General features: G+C 46.5%; 1 protein-coding gene across 2 annotated transcripts in view; it reads left to right on the forward strand.

Moving 5' to 3' along the window:
• MYRIP (myosin VIIA and Rab interacting protein) overlaps positions 1 to 21,342 on the forward strand; it is a 165,226-nt gene that overhangs the window by 137,517 nt on the left and 6,367 nt on the right. For both annotated transcript variants that reach the window (XM_079795413.1, XM_079795414.1), the window contains exons 12-13: positions 12,763 to 12,957; positions 18,649 to 18,810. In XM_079795413.1, the coding sequence (XP_079651539.1) occupies positions 12,763 to 12,957; positions 18,649 to 18,810 (357 nt within the window). The remainder of the gene's footprint in view (positions 1 to 12,762; positions 12,958 to 18,648; positions 18,811 to 21,342) is intronic.

Consider the following 21,342-nt stretch of genomic DNA (forward strand, 5'->3'; position numbering starts at 1 on the left):
GCTCACCCTTGTAAAATAACTCGCCATCCACAGAGGACGGGCTGTCCTTCCTCTCGGGAAGCTTTTTATTTCAGAAGAGCATCTTGATCTTCAGTTGGTGCTGAAGTGAAGATGGTGTTAGATACTAACTTGTAGCTTACAGACTCCGCTGACCTCAGCAGCCCATGTGCCTATGGAGGAAGTCACGTCTCTTTTCTAACTCTCTATTTAACTGTTGCCCTAGGGAAACAGAAGCATTAGCTATCCACTTAGATGCCCTAACTGGTTTGGCTCAGTGGATAGAGCTTTGGCCTGCGGACTGAAGGGTCCCAGGTTCAATTCCTGTCAAGTGTACATGCCCGGCTTGCGGGCTTGATCCCCAGTAGGGGGCGGTGCAGGAGGCAGCTGATCAATGATTCTCCATCATTGATGTTTCTATCTCTCTTTCCCTCTCCCTCTCTAAAATCAATACAAATATATTTTAAAATTTGTTTAAAGTGCTCTTGTCCACAGTGCTTGGACAGGTGAGGAGGCTTCGTTTGCTCATGTTGTCTGTCATTGGCTCACCCATTCCCACAGCCTTGTCCTTGTGCAGAGAGAGTGGGGAGGGCCTGCCTGGCTGGGAAAACAGAGCTCCAGGGTCTCCCCTGGATGACGGGACTTCAGCAGAACACCTTCCTCTCTGGGCAAAAGGTGAACTGAGCACGAGAGAAAGACTGGCCAGACCTCCAATGCAAAGATCCCTTAAAGCCTCTGGAACTTGCGGGTGTCATCCAAAGGGTCCGGAAAAAACCTAGGTTACCTCAGCCACAGCGGTAGACTGGGACATTAGACAGATATGGTTTGTAGAGGGAAAGGCAGAGTAGCTCTAGAAGTAGAAAAGTCTCAGAAACAAAGCTCTGGCCCCACTAAAGCCCAAAAGTAAGACGCCCTGGGGATATGGGATCGTGGGAGGTAAGAGGGGAGAAAAGGCAAAAGGGTACCGTCTGTCTGAAGCTCTGCAGAATAAACAGGACTGTGCTCTTGGAAAACATTCTGAATAGAGAGAATATAAAAACAATAGGAGAGGAAGGAAGGAAGGAAGGAAGGAAGGAAGGAAGGAAGGAAGGAAGGAAGGAAGGAAGGAAGGAAGGGGAAGGGAGAGAGGGAGGAGGGAAGGGAGGGGAGAAGAGAAGGAGGGAGGGAGGGAGGGAGGGAGAGAGGGAGGGAGGGAGGGAGGGAGGAAGGAGCCTCCCCTACAAACACAAATACCATAATCTCAAATACAATACTAGCAAACTAAATTTTGCAATATTAAGAGAATCACAAACCACCACTAATATATTTATTTTGAAAATGCAAAAATGAAGTTAATGGCAGGAAACCTCATTGCTGTAAGAAATCATTTAGTAAGTGCTGTTTTTTAAAAGCACATCATAAACTCAACTGATGCCAAAATGGTCCTTGGAAACATTTAACACATATTCCATTAAAAAGCCGTCAATGAAACAGATCATTATGATTAAGAATATCCATCTCAAAGCAATACAGTGAAACCTGAATGAGAACTCGTTGTAAATATCAAAAACATCTTGAACATCATAATATTTTACTATTGATCAAATAAATACATGACAAAGTTATGAATGTAAACACTCTTACATAAATGTGTGTTTTGTTTATCAAAATAGTATATACATATGTTGGAAAAATAATAAATATATGTGGCTTTAAGATTTTGTAAAATTATAGGTGAATGATTTGATATTTGTAATAACTTTTTTAAATAGTGATTGTTTCCAAAGAAGTAAAAAGCAAAACTGTCTCTGAGTATTATAAAATCTGAACAGACCATGGAAGAAATTGGCAAAGTAGTCAAAGAGTTAGTCCTCAAGAAGAAGCTAGACCCAAGTGTCTCTGCCAATAAAATTCAACAAATGTTCACATTACTAGTTACTTCCATACTAGTTAAACTGTTCTTTAGCATTAAAAAATTGAAAGTATCCAAGTTCATTTTATTTATTTTAAATCTTGGTCTGAATCTGACCCAAAAGTCAGATACCACCAAAAATTTATATACTAACTCGCTGGTTAATAAAGATTCAAAAATCCTCAATATGTTAGTAAATGGTTTCCAACTACATAATAAAATAATAATTTACAATGGCCATGTAGGATTTAGTCTAGGAATATCAATAATATCAATTTTATGAAACATTAATATTTTCCATTATATTTACAAGAAAAAGGGGAAAAACATGATTATGTTGTTAAATTCCTTGATTGCTGTTTGACATAAAGTAGAAAATTCATAAATGTTGAATGAAGAATGAATTCTAAGCAATAGCTGATACAGTTAAGCAACCATTTCTGATAAAATAAGAAGATAAAAACTCAACAGCAGTGGCGTTTAACCTTTTGAGTGTTGCAGATCTCTTTAGGTATTTCATAAAAGCTAGGACTCCTCTCTCCATAAGAGTGTAAAGAATGACAATGACCCATATATACTCCCAGGAGGCATCTCGCCCACTCATGCATCAGATAGGAGGCATACAGACCTTGGTCATGGCTGTGGACCATGGCGTGGCCTGTGAACCAACTCTAGCTCCTCTTGGCCATGGCCCTGTAACCCCTGGAGAACATGAAATTAAACAAATAGCAGTGGACAAGAGAGCCTTTGTGGGAGTCCAGGAGTCCAGTGGAGAAGTTCCAGAATAGCAATGATGATGGAAAATCAGCAGTTCGCAAAGACAACAAGAGAGGAAGAAAAGAACAAGAGAAGAACAAAACATCCAGGAAACAATAAGATGGCTTTATAAAGTCCTTACCTATCAATAATCACTCTAAATGTAAATGGATTAAATTCTACAACCAAAAGATATTGAGTAGCTCAATGGATATATATAAAAAAAGAAGAAGGCCCAACTATATGCCTACAAGAGACTCATTTCAGCTTTAAGGACACACATAGGCTCAAAGTGAAGGAATGGAAAAAGATATTCCATGCAAGTGAAAATCAAAAGAGAGCATGGGTCGCTATACTTAACATCAGACAAAATAGACTTTAACTCAAAAGCTTACCAGAAAGGTGATTATATAATGATAAAGGAGCCAATTCATCAATCATAACAATCATAAGTATATATATACCCAACATCAGAGCACCTAAATATACTAAGCAAACACTAAAAGATCTAAAGGGAGAAATAGACAACAATACAATAATAGTAGAGGACTTCAATACTTTCAATAGATCATCCAGACAGGAAAGCACTAAGGAAATGTTGGATTTAAACTATACATCAAATGAACCAAACAGGCGCATACAGAACATTCCATGCAACAGCAGCAGAGTATACTTTCTTCTCCAGCACACACAAAACATTCTTCAAGAGAGAGCATATGTTAGGTTACAAAACAGTTCTTACCGAATTTAAGAAGATTGATGTCATACCAAATATCTTTTCCAAACATTATATTATGAAAGGAGAAATTAATAACAGGAGGAAAATTGGAATAGTCACAAATATGTGGAAGTTAAACAGCACACTCCTGAACAACCAATGGGTCAAAGAAGAAATCAGTGGTAACTTGGTAACTCAAAGCCATCAAAGTCTACATACCCCTTGGTCCAGCAATCATACTTTCATTCATTTATCCTAAAGGAGAGAAATTGGGTAAGCAGCCAAGGATATCACAGTGCAGTTCATCAAGCATTGTATTTGTATTGTAGGAAAAGATTAAAACACCCTAATTGTCCAGCCATAAGGGAATCTTGGGGAAAAGGAGGGGATGAGGTCCAGAAAACATTGGAATAGCAAAGACAGATTGGTCCAGATACTAGCAAGTGGGTAGATTTGATGTCAAGAAGTTGAAGAGGTTTTCTTTTATGTTGTGGTTTTGTTTTTTTTTTGTGTTTTGTTTTCCCCTCCTCTCTCTAGCTCTCTGACTAGAAGGCAGGTTTTTCTTCGGAAAGTGAGGGAATAAGGGCATTGGAGTTTCAGGATTGTGGAGACGGTTTGAAATAGCTATCACATAGAATGGAAGAGAAAATAATGTGGATAGAAAGGATCCGCAGGCAGCAATAAAGACCTAGATAAAGTCAGAGATCACGAACATTTGCCTGAGATATAGAGTTTGTAAGAGAATTCTGCAATCTTGCAAATAAATGCAAAATTAAAACCCATTCTATTCTAAGAGAAGGTCTGTTAGTAGCCCGTCTGCTCATAGATCCACATCACTCAGCATAATTACACAATACAGCTCAAATGGTTCTGGGACTCAAGCTAGAACTCCCTATGTCAGGAGTTTTTAGTTTAGCCATTAATTTGCCATCAACTAAATTTGCAGATGAATCTCAAACCCGGTGCGGGGAGATGGAGGGGTAAAATGGAAATTAATTCTACCCATAATAGAAGCAAAGAATGTGAAATGAAGACTTAGCAAGAAAACTGCAGATCTCCAAGAAATCTAGCAGTTTGCTAGTAGGGAAGGTAGTGTAAAATGACTTTTTCCAGAGTTAAGGTAGAAGTTTTTTTTTTTTTTAATATACTTTATTGATTTTTACAGGGAGGAAGGGAGAGGGATAGAGAGCTAGAAATGTCGATGAGAGAGAAACATCGACCAGCTGCCTCCTGCACACCCCGCACCGGGGATGTGCCCGCAACCAAGGTACATGCCCTTGACCGGAATCGAACCTGGGACCTTCCAGTCCGAAGGCCGACGCTCTATCCACTGAGCCAAACCGGTTTCGGCAGAAGTTTAATGTAATTCAAATCAAAATCCAAACCGAGTACTTATTAACTTTCCAAAAGGATTTTTTTAAATCATCTGATAAAAATAAAATGAAGAATAATTTCAAAATGTTTAGAAAAAAATAAGAGGGATGAAGAGGGCCTATCTGTTAAGATATTACATTATGTCTTAAAGGCACAGTAATTAAATTTGCGAATATTGATACAAAATGCAATGAAAAAGTCCAGAGTATATCCTAGAATATATTAAAATTGAACTATTCATTTTATGATTTGCACCCACCTCTCCCCTCTGAGTGTGAAAAAATCACTTCTTAGTAAATGGTGTTGGGACAAAGGCTCACTTCTTCCTTTGCAGAGGGGAGAATGGAATTTGAATCCCTGTTCATTCACTATTTAGTCAACAAATAATTGTTGAACAAAGAGCTGCAATATAGTAAGAATAAGGGAGGAAAGTTCCCTGCTCTCATGGAACTTACCTTCTGTTGGAGGAAACAGCAGATGAATATGGACACACATCCGGGGGAAGATGTCAGAGGATGACAAGGGCTAAGAAGAAGACTAAGCAGGGGCAGTGATGGGGGCAAGTTGGAAGGAGGCTGAGTCCTGGATGGTGTGACCAAGTGTCTCTGAGACTGAGACCTGCAGGACAAGGAGGAAAAGTCAAGCAAAGATCTGAAGGACAGGTTTATCAGACAGAGGAACACATGCAAGGCCTTGAGGTGAACATGACCTTGACAGCTTCAAGGAACAGGTTAAAGACCAGGGTGGCTGGAGCGAGGGGGCCAAGAGGAGAGTGATGGGGACGTGAGAGAGGGCAGGGCCAGAGCAGGCAGGGCCATGCCAAGAATTGCGCTCTGTCCTGGATGCGAGGGGAAGCACCTGGGAAGGTTTCAGCAGAGGAGTAACAAGGAGGACCTTACACATATGAAGTCACCCTGGCTGCCATGTGCCTCCTCCTTTCCCAGTGATCGTGGAAGATGGTTTCATGTCTTGTTGGGCTTCTTCAGAGCTGAGTGTGCGCCCTGGGGGTGCCCCGGTTACCACCAGCAGTGGGGAAAAATGCTTCCAGTCGGTATCAGGAACCGTTTTTTTCTGAGGAATAGACAACATACAAAAGCAAAAAAACACTGATGCCCACAGTCACCTCCTCAGCCAGGACAGGAAGCACCACCTGCTCTACATCTGCCAGGCAAGATCTGGTCAAAGGTCTCTCGCCCGCACCAGGTCCTGCAGTGGCCTGGCTGGGGCGGGGGTTTGGGCGGGGGGCACATCAACAACAGAGACTCCTCCCAGGAAGGGCAGGGAAATGCACAGACCAGTGGGTTTCCTTCTAGAGCTAGGCCGCAAATGGCACATTTTAGAAAATGCATTTCGGTAATTACCATTTTAAAATGGTTTATTTCTTTCATAAACGACTTGACCATCAAAATGAGGATGAGTTAAGAAGCCACTCCGAGGGGTCGGCTGTCTAATCTCCGTTACGCTTTGTTTCGGTTTATTACACATGCTAATTTAGTCGGATTGTGCTCCAGTTTCTTCCCCCCTCTCTCATCTAGTCACTCTTCGGGACATGAGTCTGTTGCTGGAGAGCGTATTTTGACGGGCTGTAGCCTCGCCGGAGCGCCTTATGTTTCTTGAGAATGGCAACATATTTGCATTGAATTTTTCTAGCAGATTTCTGTCAGCTGTTTAGAGGACATATGGGGTTTCTTTTCTCACCTTTGAAAAGGGAAGAAAATACATGAAATTAGGGCATTTGGACACATGTCCTTGCCTGCTCTGGGTGTCTGGTAGCCTTTCCTAGCGCCGGGACAGCACCTGTGACCTGGGGCAGAGAGTGATGGGCAGCCTGGGAAGTCGGTGTCACACTCAGAGCAGAATTTCTCGGAGACCTCATCCCTCTTCACTCTGCTTGTCCTTGGCGGCCCAATCCCGGGTGGGCTCAGAAGGGCTCAGCGCAGGAGCCTGTCATGGGTAGACCTCAGGCTCTGTGGTGTGGTTGGCCATTGCCAGATCATCAAGCTCATTCTGAGCCAGGTCCCTCGGTGGAGGCTGCAGAACCACCCAAGGGCCCTTCTCTTGCTGACCTGTTGTTCTCTGGTCTGATTACTCAGTTCAGTTCTCTTCCATCATCACTTTCTACAGTCCATTGGGTCCCGGGAATTAGGCATGTTGGGGGTGGGGAGTGATATGACCGGTGGGGAGGAGCGTGGACTTCAGAGACCAATGCCTCTGGGCTCCAACCCCAGCTCGGTATCTTCCTCGCTGAGCCAGGGTCTCTTCACCTCTGAAGAGGGGATGAAGGCATCCACCACGTGAGGCTGATGTGAGGGTTAAAGGAAATGATGCCGAGCCTGTCACACTGGGCACTGGAGGGAGCCGCGTTAACTCCAGGCTGGCTTCCTTCTCTCCTCTCCTCTTCCCCACAAAGGGCCTCAGGAGCAGCATCCTGCAGGGAGAGGGCGTGGCCCCAAATGTATTTATGCAACTTGAATGGCTAAAGGGCTTTTCCACTCTGCCCAGAGTTCCTCCGGGAGGGCCAGTCCTTTGGGTGCCAATATGTCACTTGGATGCCCACCGCCCCCTACTGGCCCCCGAAGGAACATCCATTCATCACCAGGCTGAAAGGAAGACCGGGGGCCCCACATTTTCTCCTTTTTACTGAAGCCAGCTATGAAGATTGTGCCCCCTAAACCCACTCGGGAAACTTGACATCATAAATAATGGATGCCAGGTAGATGACTCGAGGCTGCCCCCTTTTGGCATTTGGTAACCACTGTGCCCCTTGGGTTGTAAGAAAGGAACTTGGAAATATTACCTTTTTCCTTATTTCAAAAGCTTAATGACTGTTCTTTTTCTCCTGGCATTTAAGCCTCCTTTCACGGTGTCCGTTTCTTCCAGGTCACTCAGCTGGCAAGCTCAGCCGCCGGCACTTGCTGCCCCCTCTTCCCTCCACAGCCCCAGCATCCGCTGTTCCCTTTCCAGAATAGTGTGCTCTCATCCTTCCATTCCCATTGCGGCCCTCTGACCTCTGGCTCAAGCTGCAGTAATCCTTCCCTGTGCTTTTCTCTGACAGTCAGAACCAGCCTTCTGAGGGGTAGGCTCCTCAGGCCGGAGTGCTGAGACCTGGGCTTTGAAATCAGGCGGGCCTGGGTGCAAATGCTGGCTCCTTCCCCCGACAAACCCCGTCACTGCTCTGAGCCTCAGGGCCTCATCGGTAAGACGGAGTGACCCTAGTACCTGTGTCGGAGGCCAGGCAAATAAAGAAGGTATCCCAGAGCCGAGGCCTTTTCAGGGGGAAGCGCACGTGTGTCCGGCACTTGATAAGATTGGTTGTTTAATCTGTACTTCTTTGATCACTTGGAATCTGGTTACTGCCAGGGTTCACTGCTGTTCTCATCCCACTGTCTGTGGGGGGCCCTGGGCCACAGATGTCTTTGGCCAACCTTCCTGGTCTGCGGTAGCCCCTTTTCCACCCGCCGGTTTTCTCCACACTCTCCCCTCTCCCTTCCTAGATGCCATGGCACTGTCACATCAGAGCCCTCTTCTCATGAATGTCTGAAGGACTATCAGCCGCTGTCATAGAGAGCTCACTCTGGCTCTCAGACTGCGCTTGTGTTTGCCATTGCCTCGAGGCTGTGAGCAACAGGGAAGAAAGGATCCTTAGCTTTTCCTTTCTCCCCCACACAGGGCTCCCTGCCAGCACCCCAAATCCCCACCAGCATTTTATCTGACCAGACCCTGTCCAGTCCTGCATGCAGCTTGACGTAGCAGAACTGTGGATGGTGCTGTCTACTTTTAAGTCTGGCCTGGCAGGGAGCCGGACATCCACATGACAAGCCAGCGTCAGCCTGTGGCGGATCTTCCCATCGCTGGTGTTGGGCCAGAGTCCACTAAGGAACCGGGAGGTTGGGCTAACAAGATCCCAGGGATCTGTACTTCCAGGCCCACCCCCACATCCCAGCAAGCAGCCCGCTCCTGGGCAACAGACAGAAGCACGTGATTCCCTGCCAGCGCTTGTGGATTCCGAGTTGTGTTTCCCAGTAGAGAGCAAGACTGGCACGCTCCCCATACAGATGGATCTTGTCCGGTTTCCATGGACTTATTTTTCAGTCACTTCCCCTTTAACCAGACCACAGGCCTTCCGGTCCTCACTCGACTCAATGGCGAAAGGATGTCATCTGGTCAAGTGGCTAGGGCAGGGCTCAGGGCATGTCATGAGGGCAGGGACTCTATCCAGTGTCCACTGCTTGTCCCAGCACCTGGAACAGAGCCTGCACCCCAGTGAGCCCCCAATAAAACATGCAGGATGAACAGTGGGGACTGCAGACAAACTGGGAGTGTGTAACTCACAGATGGCATCCTTATCAGAAAAGCATGCCTCTGGGCCACATTTGGCCGCCAACGCCTAGGATTGAATAAACAAGCTATTTATGGATGGAATGGAACAATGCCTCTCAGGCAACACTGATGACCAACTTATTGCTTTGATATCATATGTTCAGCTGGAGTAAGGAGGCCAGATCACTCTTTTGGTTCAAGCACCTTTTAAGTCCTTTCCGTTAATAACCTTGGTTGTTAATGACCCTGGACTCATTGGAGATTGGTTTACATGTCCACTCTTTTCCTTCCATCATGCTGTGGTCTCACTTTCCTCCCCCCTGCATCTCTTAGTCATATGTCTGTCTTTTTTTAAAAATATATATTTTATTGATTTTTTACAGAGAGGAAGAGAGAGGGATAGAGAGTTAGAAACATCGATGAGAGAGAAACATCAACCAGCTGCCTCCTGCACACCTTCTATTGGGGATGTGCCCGCAACCAAGGTACATGCCCTTGACCGGAATCGAACCTGGGACCCTTCAGTCCGCAGGCCGACGCTCTATCAACTGAGCCACACCGGTCAGGGCTGTCTTTCTTTTTGAAGGGAGTGCTAGGGCACCTCTTCTGCCAAATAAGGGGCACGTTTTCTGAATCCATGCCTTATTGATTGAGAGAGGGGTAGCAAATCTTCCTTCATTCCTGCAACGTTGCCTTTTCTAAAATGGACTTGAGCAAACAGTGGCAACCGTTTCGTGCCGAAATCCTTTTGAGCCCAGTTCACCTCCACATTCTGCCGCATCGAGATACAGGGCCCTGGTTTGTCCCAAAGTGAAGAGCTGACCCTGGCTGTGCCCGTGGCTACTGCCTTTATTCTGATGGTTCTGGGTCACCCGCCCGTCATCCCCTTCTCCTGACACCCAAGCCTTTTTTTTTTGGGGGGGGGGGGGGGGGGTTGTAACAAAGTTCCTTGAAGTTTGTTGAGTCAGTCGAGCAGCACACAGACTGGAAGGAGCCCACTGAGCAAATGTGCCCTCTCCCTAGGACAGTGATGGGCAACCTTTTGAGCTTGGTGTGTCAAACTTCGCCAAAAAACTGAGCATAACTCGGGTAGTGTGTCACTTTGAGGAAAAAACATTATTTCGCAAATGTTTCATCCTCAGGAGCAGCAAATGTTTCATCCTTGGCATGCGGCCGCCTCAGCGGCCGCGTGTCATCAGAAATGGCTATGCGTGTCAGTGCTGACACGCGTGTCATAGGTTCGCCATCACTGCCCTAGGATGACGTGTCAGGTATGAGACCAGGTGCCCCAGCACGTACCCCAGAGCTAGCTTCTAAACTGTGGATTTGGCCACTAACCCGTCCCTTAGACACTTTGATTCCTTAGACAAAACCTGTAGTAGAATCTACTTGGAGGAAAAAACTTCACAAAATCAAGCCATAACCATCATTAATATTTCAGCCAGCATAGATGGGGTAGTTACCTTAGAAAGTACCAAAGGCATTAAAATTCCAGGTTTTCTTGAAACATTTTACTGGTCAAAAAGCAAAACAACAACAAAATGCCTGTGGGCAATATTGGACTTCCAATTTATAAGCCCTGTGATGGGATTAAAAATTGATTCTAGATGGAAGTCATTGCTGCCAAACAACATTGAAATCCAGCTTATTGCTTGATGCCATATGTTCAGGTGAACTCAAAGATGCGGACAATTCTTTGGGGTTGAAGTACTCCTGCTCCGTTAATGACCTTGGCCCAGATCTGGAGCCATGAATGAATGTAAAAGCTAGAAGCAACTGTGTCTGTTAGGAAAATGTTCAGTCATAAATAACAGAAAATTTGGCCGAGAGTGACTTCAACAGATAGGAAATTATTTTTCTCCTATAACAAAGATGCTCAGGAGCAGGTAGTGACAGATAATGCTATCTGGGCTTCACAGCCTTTCTGATCCACCTTACTCAGCATTTTGGTATTTATCCTCACCTTTCTCATAACTGCACGTCTGTGATCAAGGTAGAAAGAAGTAGGGAAGGGGAGCATCAGCTGCATCTATTCACCTGTTAGAAAAAAGAAGCTTTTCTAGAAACCTCCTCAGTAGGCTTTCCCTTCAGGCTCATTGGTCAGAACTATGTCACATGACTGCCCCTAGCTTAAGGTGACCAGATTTTAACATTGGTAAAGCGGGACACCATTGACCAGGGGCGGGGCGGGGGGGGGGGTGTTCTTGATTAAAAATTTGGTCTATATGGAGCAACAAAAATTTTCATAGAACGCAAAAATAGTATTGTAATATATTTTTTTAAATTTCAACATAAGTACAATTTACAAATATAATAAATAAAAAATTATGTATAGTATTATTTTATTCTTTGGCATATTTCTCATTTGAGTGAATTTTTTTTAAGTAGATTGCTGTCGTTGTTTAAAAGGTCATGAATTTGCCGTAACGTAAGTCGTAAGTTTCACTTTCAAGGCCGGCGCTAGACTTTTTGCCGCCACTATAAAATATAAATAATACGAGTACTGTCTGCTAAACTCAAGAAAATTTATGTATTTATGAAATAAATAAATAAATTACTTACCTAAATTATCTGAATAGCTGATTTGTAATGACATCACTTGTTTAACTAGCTTACTAGCACGCAGTACAATGTGTATCGTCTGAGAGACAGTTACAAAATGTTTTCGTCGTTGCCAATCCCAAAAAATGCCATTGTTCATTAAGTCCAAACAATGGTGGTCGAATTCTAACAACTGATCAACAATGCGAACTTTGATAAGCAGTTGTCGATAATCAGTTCTCAACAATTATTTGTTATTATTAAAGTTTAACATTATAAAATTAACAAAAATAATATAAAACTCATATCCTGGCTAAATAGCCACATGGCCGCTGAAAACCGTATATTCCCTTCCCATTCTCCCACCGTTCCCTAGCTTGTCGTGCATTCTTTCCAAAAATCGGGACTTTTTTAAAACACCGGGGGACACGGGACAAATGGTTAAAAATTGGGACTGTCCCGCCAAAAGCGGGACGTCTGGTCACCTTACCCTAGCTGCAAGGGAGGCTGAGAAATGGAGTATTTTTCTGTTCAGCCTCTATGCTGGAGGAGAGCCAGGAAGAATGGGCCAGAGAATAGGTGTGTGCGAGTTAACACACAGTGGCTAGCAAGACCCTGCAGAGGAACTCTTTTCCAATACTCTCTTTGTACAGATGACCAAACTGAGTTTCAGAAATGGGATATAACTTGGCCAAGGTCCTTGTAACAAGATGAAATTAAAGCCCGATCTAGAGCCCAGGTCTCCTAACTCCCTGTCCAGAAAGCTGCCCACTGGGCCACACCGTGGTTGTATTTGACAGAGTCTGTGACTGAAGCTCTGTGGAGGAAGTAGGATATCATCCAGAAAGTGAGGTGATGGATATAAAACTCTCAGCAATGGACAGAAGACATGGTAGCTTCCTCTTGAGCTTCCCTTCCTCCCTCCCTAAGACTCAGATATAAATCAGAGTGAGTCTCAAAAGCCAGGCCAAGTCAAATCAGGCCTCCTCTGAGTCCCCCGCTGCTGTGTAGATTGCTTAGCTTCTCGTTCCTTTGGCACATTAACGTTTGTGTCTGTTATAATGGACGCAATCTCATGATGAGCGCCATGATAATGGAGAATTTCCACGTCGTTGTTAATGTGCTGTTCTTGTCTTCTGTCTCCTTCTGTTGTTGGACCAAACAGAAGTATTCTGCTGTTTCTCTCTGCAACATCTCCACAGAAGTCCTGAAAGTCATCAACGCCACGGAGGAGTTGATAGCAGAGTCGACAGGGCCCTGGGAGTTCCCCCCTGGCCCCCCTGACAGAGAGAAGGGGACATTTCCTCTTGGGACAGACCAAGTGAGACTGGATGAGCAGCTGACCTCCCTGGAAGAAAACGTAAGATGGCGTGGATGAGCCTTGTCTGGGGCAAGCATGTGTGAAGAAGCAGCTGGTGGAGTTATAACTCGTCACAAAGAGGGCAAGGACACATACACACCACCACCACCAGAGCAAATACATTCTCAGGAAGGGTCTTGGGCTGGCGTCCTGAGATGAGGAGCTGCCTACAAGTGATTTGGTAGGGAAGTGCTTCCAGGAGTGAGGAAAGAAAGGGAGAGGGAAGAAGCCAAATGAAGGTCTGATCTTAGACCAAGAGTAGCTTCAGTCTGCTCCTGCAGGGAACTCGGGTTTAGGTTGCCTCTCAGAGTTGTTTGACCTAAGACAGTGGTCGGCAAACTGCGGCTCGCGAGCCACATGTGGCTCTTTGGCCCCTTGAGTGTGGCTCTCCCACAAAATACCACGGCCTGGGCGAGTCTATTTTGAAGAAGTGGCGTTAGAAGAAGTTTCAGTTTAAAAAATGTGGCTCTCAAAAGAAATTTCAATCGTTGTACTGTTGATACTTGGCTCTGTGGACTAATGAGTTTGCCGACCACTGGTCTAAGACAAAGGAGCGGGCCCTTCCGCCAGCCAACAGGCTCTTCATTCTCTTTGCGTGCAGCAAGGTGTCTACAGCAGCCCAAGGGCAGTCTTGTGTGTAGACTTGAGCTATTGGGAACAAAAGCACACTGACACTTGGGGGTGGGGAGTGGGCATGGATGGGGCTATGCAGAGGCTATAAAAGGGATGTGGGGATCCAGGTAGGGCGTGGCCAGCGCCATTGTAGGAGATGAGAGTAGTTGCCCACAGAACTCAGGTTACTACAACTGGTCTGCCCTGCTCCTCAGATGCGTCTGCTGGTCATAGCGTTTTCTGTCCTTCCAACTTGTGAGGACAGAAAGAATGTAATAGATTCTTCCGTGTAAATATCCACAATCATTGCTGAGTATTCCCATAAAGGTCCAATGAGAATTTTCCAGCAACGCATTCCAGGGGCGACACAGAGATTTGGACATAGCTGCTCAGGCCAGAGTCCCCATCACCAGCTGGCATAGTTCTGCCCACGAAACTGGTATCCAACCAAGTCAGCTGATTCCATCTTTGCGGACCCAGCTGACTGAACCCTGGTGTGGGGTGTTCTAATGAATACTATTCACAGAAATCAGGAACTGTTCTTAGAGGGAATTTTTGCTAAAAGGTGAAACAACAAATCAAAATACCTCAAAGTTTTACCCCCCAAAAAAAGCCAATCTCTGTTTCACTTTAAAAATTGAAGATTTTCTCCCTTTGGATTCCCCTGAAACCTAAGCGTGTGTCGATCAAAGTGCTCGCCTCACTTTGCTGGACTTTTTGTCACCCATTGGTCTCCCCTTCGATTGGCATCATTGACACTTGGGGTTAGTAATTCTTTGTCATAAGGGCTGTGCTACACATTGTAGGATATTTAGTAGCATCCCTAGTCTCTCTCTGTTAGATGCCAGGAGCAGCACCCTCCAAGTTGTTTTTGTTTTATTTTTTTTCAATATGTTTTTATTTATTTTTAGAGAGAGAGGGAAAGGGGGAGGGATAGAGAAATGGAAACATCTATGAGAGGAACATTATCAATCAGCTGCCTTCTGCTGGGCCCCTCCTAGTTTTGTTTTGTTTTGTTTTTTTAATATATTTTTATTGATTTCAGAGAGGAAGGGAGAAGGAGATAGATAGAAACATCAATGCTGAGAGAGAATTTCCGATTGGCTGCTTCCTACATGTCCCCTACTGGAGATTGAGCCTGCAACCTGGGCATATGCCCTTGACCGGAATTGAACCTGGGACCCTTCAGTCCGCAGGCTGACACTCTACCCACTGAGCCAAACCAGCTAGGGCCCTCCTAGTTTTGACAATCAAAAATGTCTCCAGCCTGGTTGGCTCAGTGGTTGAGCATTGACCTATGAACCAGGAGGTCACTGTTTGGTTCCTGGTTAGAGCACATGCCCAGGTTGTGGGCTCGATCCCCAATAGGGGGGCATGCAGGAGGCAGCTGATCAATGATTCTCTCTCATCATTGATGTTTCTCTCTCTCTCTCCCTCTCCCTTCCTCTCTGAAATAAATAAAAAAATATTTTTAAAAAATATGTCTCCAGACATTGTCAAATTTGGAGGGGGCCCTGTAGGGAGGGGGGGGGCACAATCACCCGCAGGTTGGGAACCAGACATGTAAATTCCTATAGCACGGGGCCTGCTGGCTACCTCTTGCCCTTGGCCACGGCCTGGCAAACACTGGAGGGGCCCAGAGAATGCTTATCTGAAGTATGATTTCATCCGATGAATGGAGTCCTTTTGTGAAGAAATGATTACGCCTAATGTGCAGGCCTCCATTCCCTCACTGTGTCTAATCATTCAGTTCGTTCCGTGCTGACCGTCCCAAAATGGCCCTGACCCCGGACACACTGAACTGACAAGGTTAAAGTGAAGATATGGATCACTGGGAAAGGGTTGCTTTTATTTATTTTTTTAACAAAGTATGGTATAAACATTGTGCGAAGTAATCAGGATTTAAATGATCATGGTCAGTCGAGCTCAGCGTGCCTTTCTCTTCCGCAAGGAGCATGCTGGAGAATGTCCTTGTGGGAGTTTTCGTTTTAGAAGATCTTTTCATGGTGCGTTATGTCTCTTTCCTTGGGTTTGTTAACACCCTCGGCGTGAAGCACACCCTCTCACCCCCTGATCCAGGATGTTGCCCATCCCAGCAGGGACGGGAGCTCACAGGCCAGGGTCTGTCATGTCCCGCTCCCCTGCCCAGCCCCTCGAGGCTGCCTCTCCTGTCCCCAAAGAGTTAACCGCCTTCCTCCTCCTCCTCCTTCCCCTTCCCTTTCCCCGCTCCAGCTGCCTCCAGTTTCACCTCAGAAGCAACTCTGTCTGTGTGCCTTTGAATGTGAGGGGGTTTGAGTCCAAGAAGGGATGGCTTTTCTTTATCTCTTCAGTTCACCCGACCACAGCGCCAGAACAGGCTGCCCAGCTCTGCGGGTTCCAGATGGGATTCATCCGAGCGGCAGGAGAGGCCAGGGCTGCTGCTCAGGCTGGCCTCGGGGTGCAGCTGATCTCATTAAGCCGCGCCTTTTGTCTGGCTCTTCTAAAGAGCGCCCCTCGTTCCCCCCGTGCCTTTCCCCTTTGTGCCCAGGAACCCGGGGACTGTCAGAAATAGACACGGCGACACTGATTCTCGCCTTCTGAACATCGGCCACCGCAGACCAGGACTCCTAGATGAAAGAGATCGTTGGCTTAAGAATGTTTCGCCTTTAAAAATACCTCTGAAGGCTTCAGAGCTGCCTAAGATAAAAATGTCACATTCAGATGTCGAATCTCCCGTTTTCATAAACTGCCTCGTTCATCCATTTAATTAGCGGGAGGCATGGGGATTTCAGAACCCCCTTCGTCTCTCGGCTTTGACACTTCTCACCTGCTGTTGGAGCCAGCCCGGTGAGATCGGCCCTTTCTTCCCAAAAGGCAGGAGGGACCTGGGCCAGCCCCAGCCTCCCCTGCACACACAGTGGGGCTTCGGTTTCTTGGGTTGAGTGCCTGGGTCTCTCGGTGCTCTTGCTGAGAGCTGTGAAGGAAAGGGCTCTATCGTGCCTGTCGGGGTCTGGCTGGAAGAGGAGAGTTTCAGGAAAGGATGAGTAACTGGGGTGTGGTCAGGGTTAAGGGGTGCTGTAGCATCCAGAGGGTAGCCATAGGAGGAAGCGGACGCCAGCCCTAAACAGTGTAGCCCAGGGAGAACTGGATTCTGGAAGAGCGCCCCCTAGTGGAAGCTGTCAGCATGGGGCCCAGGCAAGGAGAGAGCCCAGGAAGGCTCTAACTTCTGTCTTCTCCTGCCTTGGATATCTTGCTGGTGTCTCCCCTTGGCCAAACCCATCCCAGTCAGCAAGGGAGCCTTGGTGATGAAGTTCATGTAGACCAGCCCTATATAACACAAATCAGGGCAGAGGGGATGGAAAATGTATCTAGGGATCAATAGAGAACCACTAGCATGACCATTCCTGGGCTATGGTGTAAACACTAGGGACCAACAAGGGCCACCTTGTGAGTGGGAGGGACCAGTCGGCTCCCTCACCCTCCCATCCCCATCTGAGCACCTTTCTTATTCTTTTTTTTTTTTTTTTTTTTTACTGATTTTACAGAGAGGAAGGGAGAGGGATAGAGAGTTAGAAACATCAATGATGAGAGAGAAACATCGATCAGCTGCCTCCTGCACGCCTCCTACTGGGGATGTGCCCGCAACCAAGGTACATGCCCTTGACCGGAATCGAACCCGGGACCCTTCAGTCCACAGGCCGACGCTCTATCCACTGAGCAACACCGGTTAAGGCTACCTTTCTTATTCTTATCTTTGCTAAATGGCAGAGACAGCCTGAGGTACCCCGTAATTCCCAGCTACAGAGGCAGTGGAGGGACCATCCAAACTTCCCTTTTAGCTCTGTTCTGTAACTCTCAGCAACACCGAATATGTTAGCCATGTAGTCTACAACCAGTGGCAACTGCCCCACCAGGACCCAGCTCTGCCCCAGAATCCAGAACCAGATAAAGGATGTTGGTCCTCCTCTTCAAGGCTCTGGTAAACCCCACAGCACAGGAGAGCATGCGGCACTAGAACTGTGCTTCTCAGATGGTTCTCTGACCTCAGAGAGCAAGGAAAGAAAGACTGTCTCTTAGTGTCTTACAGCCCCCTAAAGTAGGTTTCCTGGAAGCCAAACCCAATAAGATGCTCTAAGATTCAATAAGTTTGAGAAACCTGTATACTCTTTCTAGGAAAACTGAGATACATGTTAGTACGTGAAAGACAGAGACATCCTACAGTAAAGAAATCTGCTTAATTCTCTTTATTCCTAGATGAAAGGGGCTTTGACCACAAAGTCCTTTTTTAATGAAACATCTATTCTCATCCCTTGAACCATTTTGAGAAAGACTTGCTGAACCAGGAGCCAGTCAGTGGGGTCATTGTCATCAGTGATTAGGATATGGAGAGGACAGACTACTCAGACATGGTAACCATAGTTTTCACCAAAAATTGGCCTTTATTAAGCAGGCAATTCTGGGTTAATGTTTTTCAGTGGGTTGTCTTTTAAGGTTAGAATAACATTTTCATTATATAACGTGCTAAATGTTGTTATTTCAGCCCTGCAACAGAACCAATGTCATGTCAACCTTGAACCACATTAATCCTAGTACCTGTATGTCCAAGTTTGAAATATAAAAGTCATAACATTCCACACAAGACTATCACAGCATCACAGGGCAGGGTGGATTAAGGCGTGGGGTCTGGCATCAGCCCCCCCCCCCCCCCCCGAGTTCAAAACCAGGCTCCACCGCCTCACAGCTATGAGACCCGGAGAAGTCCCTGAACTTCTAGGACACAATGTTCTCACCTCTGATACAGTGATGGTACTAGTACCTCCCTCCAGGGTTTATGCCATGAGCATTAAATACGTCGCACAAAGCCCTTGGTTCAGCACTTGGCTCAATAAATATGCGTCGTTGTCATCATCGTCGCCATCATTGTCCTGCCGGCGCCACCACCTTAGCTGTGAGCGCCTGTCTAGCCGGTGTCTGTGCCAACCCACAGACTCTCTCCTGGTGCCAGGAAAGCAGGGACACAGAGTAAAAGATGAACCTTCTGGCCTCTTGCTTTGGTCTTGGGTCTGCAGAGCTGAGCTCAAGGCTGTGCCTCCCCTGCAGGTGTACCTGGCGGCAGGCACTGTGTACGGACTGGAAGGCCAGCTGAATGAGCTGGAGGATGCCGCCCGCTGCATCCACAGTGGCACTGATGAGACCGAACTGGCAGATCTGGAGGACCAGGTGGCCACGGCTGCAGCCCAGGTCCACCATGCTGAGCTCCAGGTAAGAACACCCCTCTCTGCCCAGATGGGAGATCGCCGGGCAAAAGGAGAGAGCACCCTGTATTCCACAAGAATCATTTCGAAGTCCTTGTATCTCTCAGTTCCTGCATTTCCAGCTCAGTTGCATGGATATGATCCTTCAGGGTGGATTCCTTTTAAAGTGCAGCCTTCCTTTGCCCAAACTACAGCCGTGATAATATATCAGACTTCTCTTTAAAACCTATGCCACTTAGGGTTAGGGTTTAGCGGGAAGAAATATTATTTATGGATGTTTGGGAAGGTTTTGTTCTAATAACTAGTTACTCCTGCTTCCAAATTTTCCTAGGCTTAAATTACTGGAACCAAATTTTATGGCAGGAAATCCTGGAATCCAAAATATCCTATGTTTGAATGTGCCTATTAATTTATTATTCATGTCTGAATTTTACAATGTTGTTATTAATAGCTAATGTTCAGTCTGCCTTACTCTGTGCCACGGGTTGTACTAAGGATGCTGTCCACTGCATTATTCAGTCACCGTGTGGGCGTTCCTGGGGAAAGTCTCTCTTAACTCTTAGTGTCAGGAAAAGCGATTCTCCTGAGTGCTTGGTCTTTATCTTGTGGACATTGACTCCTACACTGATCTCTCTGCTTTGGCTCCCAGGAAACTCAAAACAGGAAACTCCTCTTCTATCAAGTTTAAGGGTTATTGGGCATGCAGTCTTAGGCGTACAGTGGAATATAACTAGATGGATGGATGGATGAATGGATGAGTGGATGGATGGATGGATGGATGGATGGATGGATGGATGGATGGATGGATGGATAGATAGACAGACAGATAGACATGGGTAAAAATCAACCCTCAGTAGTCTCCTCTCTTTTTGTCCTTTGCCCTATGGACTAAAACTTGAAAAATTAATCCCTTCTTATCCAGAACCTGGTAGTGAGCAAATCAGGAGGTCAGCAGTTTGCTCTCCCATTGAGCTGTCTCCCAGGGCCCTCGGAGCAAGGCCCTCTATCAAAACTGCTTCCAGACAAGATGGTGGGCATCTAATCCACACCAGTTGCAAATGACTGATAAAGGTTTAGCCTGCAACCTTTCTCAGAGGCTTGTGCAACTTATTGGACTGTAAACCCAAGCAGTGCAGCTCTCAGTGATACTTGAGGAGTCAGACAGGAAGGCCTCTGCGAGCCCGGGAGGGGCAGGGGCCGCACCGCGGCCCCGCTGGTGGCTGGCTGCAGGACAGCTATCCTTGCATTCTTTCACCAGCTGCCACGGGCTTGGCCTTCACCTACCTCCTCTTCTTTCTGACTAAGCCAGCCCCTCCTCGGGGCTAGAGGAAGCATCTCCCAAATTTGCTGACTTTTCAGTCCTTCTCTCTGCACTTCTTATAGCACCTGTCCCAGTAGGCTTTGTCCAAAGAAGCCCTCAGTAAATGACGGTAGAATTAGAGCTTGTCTTGAGCGGCACCAACAAGTTGAGGGATGGGGAAGGCAATGGGGACCTCGAGGTGGAGCACTCACATGGCTGCTGGGCCTACGTTCAGGTTACTTGTTTCATGCCCAGCACCACTCAGTCTGCGCCATGTCAGCAGGTCAACCGTGATCCCCACCTCCTCCCTCAACTCTGCCAGTCTTCTCCTGCCCCTTCCTGTGCCTCCCATGCCAGCCTTGGCAAGGCCTCTGAGAACGTGGCAAGAGCAGGAACACTGGCATCAATTCCGATGTCTGCCCCAGACCAGCTGTGAGATGGTGGGTATATTACCTATCCTTCTGAGCCATGGTTTCCTCATCTATAAAACCAAGGAATGGTTTCCTGTCACTGGATTATGAATGAGTTCATGAATGAAGCACACTTAGCATGGTGACAACACATAATAATGCCATTTTCTAAGAGTAGGGACTGTGTCTTCTTTATCCCGGGGACAGGGATGGACCAGGTTCTTTCTGGCACTGAGTGGGCCCTTCGGACCTTCCGATGTTATAGTCAAGGAAACCGATGCCCAGAGAGTGGACAGAGTTTCTCGATAGAGGAAATGGACTTGAGCTGGGAGTTGCTGGGGATCCCTCCTAAAACTCAGAGCTGTGGTTTTGGATTCATGATGCCATGGGAAAATGAAGCCGGACTATACATCACACTTGCCTTTCAAAGCTCACATCAAGTGTTACCTCCCATGGAAGCCTCCCCTGACCACCCCGTGGGCCAGGCTTTCCCACGGGCCCTGGGCTCCCATGTATCCCTAGGGGCACTCTGACATGGCCGACAAGCTCTAGAGCCACCAACTAGAAATTTAAACTTACAAAGAATAGCCTGTGTTTTATTTTCCCACTAAAGCAGTAGATAGAGAAGTGCTTGGTAGAAGTTGAATGAATAAAAGAGCATATATCAAAGCAGATTTGTTCTTTTTAAAAAATGATTTTATTTATTAGAGGGGGGGTGAGGGAGAGGAAGAGAAACATCAATTGGCCGCCTCCTGCACACCCCCTCCTGGGAATCAAACCTGCAACCCGGACAGGTGCCCTGACTGGGAATTGAACTGGTGACCTCTCG

The sequence above is a fragment of the Cnephaeus nilssonii genome (genome assembly GCF_951640355.1).
Source record: "Cnephaeus nilssonii genome assembly, chromosome: 17".
In the NCBI taxonomy this organism is placed as follows: Eukaryota; Metazoa; Chordata; class Mammalia; order Chiroptera; family Vespertilionidae; genus Cnephaeus; species Cnephaeus nilssonii.